Genomic DNA, 7,412 nt, shown 5'->3' with positions numbered 1-7,412 from the left:
TATAAAAACATTCACCTTTACAGCGCTACAAATCTCTCATTTTATTTCTGGCACATTTTGGTGAAAATTGTGTATTCACACTTTAAATCGTGACATTATTAGCGCTCGGTTTCATTTCAGTCGCCATTGACACGGAATAAAACACACAGACTCGCGTCTCTGGGTTTATCAGCTACTCATGATGTATTGTTGCAATACAAAACAAAACATGAAAATTAATCCATAATTAGAATAATTATGAGGAGCTCTTGGCCCCGAACAGCCACCGTACAAAAGTCAATACCAGTGATACAACAAGTGATCGTTCAGATCGACACTTCAGATCAAATTAAATTAACAATTCATCTAAAAAAGGAGGCATTTCATGGACACAGACACATTCTCATTCACTGAAGGCTGAAGATTTGGTGTAAAGCAAAGTCATAAAACTACATCAGGCTTGTAACACATTTCATCACACAAATCAGACTTAAAGAAACATCCAGCAACACAATTCAAATATATCATTTTCATTTTAGCTACAGACGGTCTCACACTCTCAAACGCTTTCAGGCACAAAGATGCACATGTCTGAAATGACACTATAATGATGCATCTGATCAGACGCCAACATCAACATGTATGTACAGAGAGAGAGAGACACAGGTAGGACACAGTGCGGTAAAAATCGAGGTCGCTGGTTTAGTTGAAGCCCTGCGTACAAACACTGACCAGAACGAGAGAAAATGAACGTCTTTTTCATGCACCAAATGATCTGTTCGTAATCTGCTTGAAAATCCTTCATGTAAAAATTTCAGTCAGCTTAAAAGGGGGGATGAAGAGCAGAAATAACCCGATCAATATGAAAAATCTAAGCAACTAGAATTCTGAGAAAAAAGTCTGAATTGTGAGATATAAATGTAGAATTCCGACGAAAAAGTCAAAATTGTGAGATGTAAATTTTGAATTCCAAGGAAAAAAGTCAGAATTGTGAATTTTGAAAAATTTTAGAATTGTGAGATGTTAGAATTATGAGACAAAAAGTCAGAATTGTGAGATGTAAATATAGAATTCCGAGGAAAAAAAATCTGAAATGTGAATTTCAAAAATTTTTAGAATTGTGAGATGTAAATGTAGTATTCCAAGGAAAAAAAAGACTAAACTTGAGATGAAAATTTAGAATTCCGAGGAAAAAAAATCTGAAATCTGAATTTTGAAAAATTTTAGAATTGGAGATGTAAATTTTAAATTCTGAGGAAAAAAGTCAGAATTGTGAGATGTAAATTGAGGAAAAAAATATGAAATGTGAATTTTAATTTTTTTTAGAATTGTTTGATGTAAATTTAGAATTCCAATGAAAAAGTCTAAACTGTGAGATGTAAATTTAGTATTCCAAGGAAAAAAATATGAAATGTGAATTTCGAAAAAAAATTGAATTGTGAGATGTAAATTTAAAATTCCGAGGAAAAAAAGCTGAAATGTTAATTTAGAATTCCATGAAAAAATGTCTGAATTTAGTTTGGAATACATAAACGCACATGTAAAGAAAAATGTGAATCGTATCTCGAAGTTTAAGGTGCATATAAACAGAATGTGAAATCGGATTGGACTGAAGAAAATTACTGCACGTAAACAAACTGCAATGGATGCCAATGTTGCTATGCGGTTGCTAAGGTGTTCTGAGTGTCTATGGGACTTTTTTCACCTGTTTTACCCTTTAATGTTAGAAGTTTCACCATGTCACTAACACTAAAATATGATTAATATTGATGGTTGTCAAACACAGCTGATTACAGGACTGACGATGCGGAGAGAAGGTGTCTGGTCTGGTTTCAGTGTTGAGGTTTATGGTGTTGATCAGGGTTTCTCTTCTTCTGCGCCTCCAGAGATTTCTCCGTTTACTGCCAACTGTGATCAACTGTGCCGTTCTTTAAACTTCCTTACAATAACATTGAAGTAACACAGTGTTAGTATCTGATACACAGTAACATATTTTAAGGGTACAATCTGTGAGATTTTTTAGACGTGATGTTACCATGGAGATGATCCACCTGTTAAAGAGGAAACGAGACATTTCAGCTGAAGGTAATTATGGGATGTTGTGTGTGTGTGTGTGTGTGTGTGTGTGTGCGCTTTTCACCTCAGCCTCTGCTGCCGTGCTGTTGTGTGTTATTTCTGATTCAACCCCGTCTTCCATCTCACACGCCATGTTGGTGTCCATCACAGCATCATCCTGCTCACACACAAGTTCATGACAACAGGTCAGGTGTGTGTGTGTGTTATTGTGAGTGTCTGTGTGTGAGTGTAAGTTTGATTGTGAGTGTCTGTTAAAGTGTGTGTTTAAATTTGAGTGAGTAAGTGTGAGTGATTGTGAGTATCTGTGAGTGTAAATTTCAGTGAGTGTAAGTGTGTGTGTATTTAAGTGTGTGAGTTTAAGTTTACGTGTGTGAATTTAAGTGTGCGTGAGTTTAAGTGTAAGTGTGTGAGTTTATGTGTGTGTGTGTGTGTGTGAGTTTAAGTGTAAGTGTGTGTGTGTGTGTGTGTGTGTTTGTGAGTTTAAGTGTAAGTGTGTGTGTGTGTGTGTGTGTGTGTGTGTCCTCACCTGCACCCACGGGTGTTCCAGCACCTCGTCAGCTGTGTAACGAGCACCAACATTCACTTGAAGCATCTTACCAATTAAATCCTGCAAAAGACATGTAACCAATCAGCTGCTTCGACTGACCTCATGTAACGCCAATCAGCTCCAGCCTGACACATTTAAGAGACTTCAGCTAAACCTGCTCGGCAACAGATGAATAACTGCTGTCGTTATCTCAGGTTTATGCCTTGTTATTAAGGCTGGGCATTGACACAAATTTCATGATCTGATTCCATTTTAATTCACAAGCTCCACTTCAAGCCTATGGGAAATCTATGGAAGCCCATTTCCATCATATGAGACAAATAAATCATCCTAATTATGACATCAAAAAGTAAAATAAATAATAAGTTACTGTAATAATTTTGACATACTAAATCAAAATTATGACAAAAAGTCATATTTCTGTCAGGAGCACTATCGTCAAATATGATTGACAATTAGCATACAGTTTGGACTGGCGTTGTCTGGTTCTGTTCTGTTCAGCCTAGCCTGGATAAGAGCAGCAATAACCCTCCTCAGGGGAAGCAGAACACAACCAACATCAATGTATTGCAGATATCATTAATTCAAGATATTAAAGTACAACATAATTCGAGAATTTAAGGTGAATCCGAAAGCCAGATCCTGACTGGAGACAGGAGGAGCTGGGGAGGGAGGAGGGTAATGGTCATCGCACACCGAGTCCGAAATTTTCGGACGTTAAAAAATAAATACAACCTCATGTTTTGCCAATCACGCTTACACACTGCCTCCGAAACCTTCGTCCTTCATAAGGGCGAAAGGACATTTCGTGTGTGTGTGTGTGGACCTTAACAGAGATCCTGATGTGAGTGTGTGTGTGTGAGAGTGCGTTCAGACCTTAACAGTGGTGCTGATGTGAGTGTGTGTGTGTGAGTGTGTGTGCAGACCTTAGCAGAGGCGCTGATGTTGTCCCAGTACGGGGAGGGGAACTCCAGTTGGCCCAGTAAGATCTGCTGGAACAGCTCCTCCTGCTGGTTCCTCTCGCTGCGGAACGGAGGAAACCCACACAGCAGAATATAGGAGATCACACCCGCCGCCCAGATGTCCACCTTCAGCCCGTACCTGACACACACACACACACACACACACACGCTTTCAACAGGGAATCAAACTCCAGTTCTGAGTTGGAGGAACTAGCGCTGAGTTTGCTGTTCTTATCGCATGTTTTGTTGGGAGATGTTCAGACATGAACTGAAAGCTTCACCACCGTCGGATGAAGCTCTGATCAGAAATAAACAGGTTTCTGACTTGCTGAACACTGCAGAGAGTCTCACTAACAAGTTCAGATCACATTTCAACCCAAATCAAGAGGGAAAAAACGTTTTTTATCAATAAAACGAAGGAAATCAAGATCCTTATGGATAGAAGCTTGTTTCCACAACGGAATAAAAAGATAATTGCGAATTTTTTTCTCACAATTCTGACTTTGTTTTCCTTGCAATTCTAACATTAAGTGTGAGAAATAAAGTCGGAATTGCAAGAAAGTCAAAATTGCGAGAAATAAAGTCGGAATTGAGAGAAATAAAGTCGGAATTGGGAGAAATGAAGTCAGAATTGCGAGAAATAAAGTCGGAATTGGGAGAAATAAAGTCAGAATTGGGAGAAATAAAGTCGGAATTGCGAGAAATGAAGTCGGAATTGCGAGAAATAAAGTCAGAATTGCGAGAAAGTCAAAATTGCGAGAAAGTCAAAATTGCGAGAAAGTCTGAATAGAGAAAAATGAAGTCTGAACTGCGAGAAATAAAGTCGAAATGCGCGAGAAAGACAGAATTGAGAAAAATAAAGTCTCAAATGCACACAAGTACGTACTCACACACACACTTATACACTCAAGCGCACACACACAAATGCCCACACACACGCACATACTCACACAAACTCATATTAACACACTCTCACAAACACGCATACTCACACACACAGGTATATATGAGGACGGGGCAACCTGTCACTCATATGAGATCCACCAATAGCAAACCACAACCATCCAATCAATTCCCCACAGACAAAAAAGCTCCGCCCACATCCAGAAGTGTTTCACTCGGTGGAACTTTCACCAAAATTAAAATGAAAACGGAAAAAATAGAAATCAAAAATGAATTCAAACTACTAATAAAAAGTACAATGGTCTGGTCTCTCTGTGATTCTAAAATAACACTGCAAAAAATGATCTTCCTCAGTGTTTCTGTCGTGTTTTCCAGTATCTATACATTATTTATCTATTTATCTATTATCTATACACCGATATCTAAACATTATTAAATCGAGATGCACTGGAGAAATAAAATATTAAGTCTCATTTTCTGAAAAATTTACGAGTTTATGAAGTGAGTTCTGCAGAAAAATAAAAGTAATACAAAAGAAAGCACGTTTATATTTCTGACTCCATTGGCAGAACTCCACCGTTTCATTTTGACCAACGTTTCAGTGTGTGTATAAGTGTGTGTTGTAGAGTTTCACCCGCTCTCTGCGATGATCTCCGGCGCGACGTACGTCGGCGTCCCACAGACGGTGTGTAGCGGTCCCTCCACCACTGTAGCCAGACCGAAATCACCCAACTTCAGAGACTTGGTGCCGTCAGGGTACTCACACACCTACACACACACACACACACACACACACACACAGAGAGTGAGAGTGTGTCAGTGAGTGAGTGTCTGCTGTGTGAGTGAGTGAGTGAGTGAGTGAGTGAGTGAGTGTGTGAGTGAGTGTTTGAGTGTGTGAGTGTGTGAGAGTGAGTGAGTGAATGAGAGTGAGTGGGTGTGTGTGAGTGAGTGAGTGAGTGAGTGAGTGAGTGAGTGTGTGTGTGTGTGTGTGTGTGTGAGAGAGAGTGTGAGTGAGTGTGAGTGTCTGCTGTGTGTGTGAGTGTCTGCTGTGTGTGTGTGAGTGAGTGAGTGAGTGAGTGACCGAGCGAGCGAGCGTGTGTGTGTGTGTGTTAGTGAGTGACTGAGCGAGCGAGTGTGTGTGTGTGTGTGTGTGAGTGTGTGTGTGTGTGTACCAGCAGGTTCTCAGGTTTGATGTCTCTGTGTACGATGTTCATGTGGTGCAGGTATCTCAGCGCGCCGGTCAGGTTGAACAGCATGGCACTGGCGTCTCGCTCTGTGTACTTCGTGGAGGAAGTGATGGCGTCAAACAGATCACCGCCCTTCCCAAACACACACAACACACACAACATTACACACGCACTTATTAATGACTCAAGCATTTTGTTCACAGCCATTTGTTTTATCAGAGGTGTCAAGCTAGTTAACTACTCAGTCACTCACTCACTCTCATTCGCTCACACACTCTCATTCACACACACACTCACTCACACACTCTCATTCACTCACACACACTCTCACTCACACACACACTCACTCACTCACACACTCACTCACACTCTCATTCATTCACTCACTCACACACACACTTAAATACTCTCATTCACTCACTCACTCACACACACACACACACTCACACACACACACTTAAATACCCTTATTCACTCACTCACTCACTCACACACACACACACACTCACTCACTCACACTCAAGCACACACACACACACACACTCTCATTCACTCACTCACTCACTCAAATGCACACTCACTCACTCACACACACACTCAGTCACACTCAAACACACACACACACTCTCATTCACTCACTCACTCATTCACTCAAATGCACACACACACACACACACACACACACACACACACACACACACACACACACACACACACACACACACTCATCCTCATTCACTCACTCAATCACACACTCACACACTCAAACACTCAAACACTCACTCACACAAACACACATCCACTCCACTTACTCACTCACACTCAAACAGACACACACACTCACTCACTCACACACACTCACCTTTACCAGCTCCATGACCAGATACAGCTCAGTGGGCGTGTCCAACTCCTCAATTAGCATAATGATGCTGGGGTGGTGAACCCTGCGCAGTATCCCCACCTCATTGGTTATCAGGTGCTCCTGTCAACACCAGTCAACCAATCAGAATCTCGGCTGTGGATTTTCACAGTTGTGTTGTGAGTGAACAGGCAAACATGTTTGCCAGTAATCTGATCCTCTATACAGTACGGAAACTAGTTAAAAATTATGTTCTTCCTCATTATTTTTTGCATACATCGATACAGGTAAAAATTGCACTCTTTAAATAATTTCAAAGTATCTTATTCAGTGTGACTTATTCATGTGCCTTGTCCACACTAAAATATTTTTCGATGAAAACAAATCTTTTTCTCTCCGTTTAGGCCTCCCGTCCACATTGTGACAGCGTTTTTATTAACGAAAACGAAGCTTTTTGAAAACGCTTTTTGAAACGTTTTCATGGTGTAGTGTGGACTGTCAAAACGGAGGTTTTTAAAAACTATGACGTACCTTTAGTCATGTGACGCATATTGTTCCAATATGCCTGTTATGTGCTATTCACGCGGTAAAACATGAGAGCAGTCGCGTTTAATTTTGCGTTATCAGGCGTTTTTCAAAAGTTTCTCATCCACACTGAAACGCTTGAAAACGCTAGTGTGGACGGAGAGAGTTTTTAAACGGAAACACCATTTTCAAATGTATCCGAAAACAATGTAGACGTATGACTCAATAACATGAATATAGGGGACAGATTTGCTGATGAGGTCACACTTTAATTAAGAGCCATTTTATTCTCTGAGAAGTTTAAGTGCTCCCAGACGGTTTTGAAAGAGGCGCTAACGATAAAACAGACTGAAAACGTACCTTTCCGCTGCATT

At 40.4% G+C, this 7,412-nt stretch overlaps 1 protein-coding gene across 2 annotated transcripts in view; it reads right to left on the bottom strand.

Annotated features, from left to right (window-relative positions):
- Positions 1 to 160: 160 nt before the first annotated feature.
- dclk2b (doublecortin-like kinase 2b) overlaps positions 161 to 7,412 on the bottom strand; it is a 19,325-nt gene continuing 12,073 nt past the window's right edge. The window contains exons 8-16 of one of the 2 annotated variants that reach the window (XM_077218488.1): positions 7,399 to 7,412; positions 6,517 to 6,636; positions 5,640 to 5,786; positions 5,102 to 5,235; positions 3,529 to 3,703; positions 2,582 to 2,662; positions 2,120 to 2,212; positions 2,015 to 2,030; positions 161 to 1,918 (exon numbers count right to left, since the gene is read on the bottom strand). The exon at positions 7,399 to 7,412 is cut by the window's right edge and continues 44 nt beyond it. In XM_077218488.1, coding sequence (XP_077074603.1) covers positions 1,878 to 1,918; positions 2,015 to 2,030; positions 2,120 to 2,212; positions 2,582 to 2,662; positions 3,529 to 3,703; positions 5,102 to 5,235; positions 5,640 to 5,786; positions 6,517 to 6,636; positions 7,399 to 7,412 — 821 coding nt within the window. In that variant the 3' untranslated portion in view covers positions 161 to 1,877. The remainder of the gene's footprint in view (positions 1,919 to 2,014; positions 2,031 to 2,119; positions 2,213 to 2,581; positions 2,663 to 3,528; positions 3,704 to 5,101; positions 5,236 to 5,639; positions 5,787 to 6,516; positions 6,637 to 7,398) is intronic. The other variant, XM_077218489.1, reaches the window with a different exon arrangement.

Source organism: Siphateles boraxobius, unplaced genomic scaffold (genome assembly GCF_051911475.1).
Source record: "Siphateles boraxobius isolate OS27281-9 unplaced genomic scaffold, OSU_SipBor_1 77, whole genome shotgun sequence".
NCBI lineage: Eukaryota > Metazoa > Chordata > Actinopteri > Cypriniformes > Leuciscidae > Siphateles > Siphateles boraxobius.
Note: the sequence above shows the minus strand (reverse complement) of the source record. Positions and strands in the feature narration are given on the sequence as shown.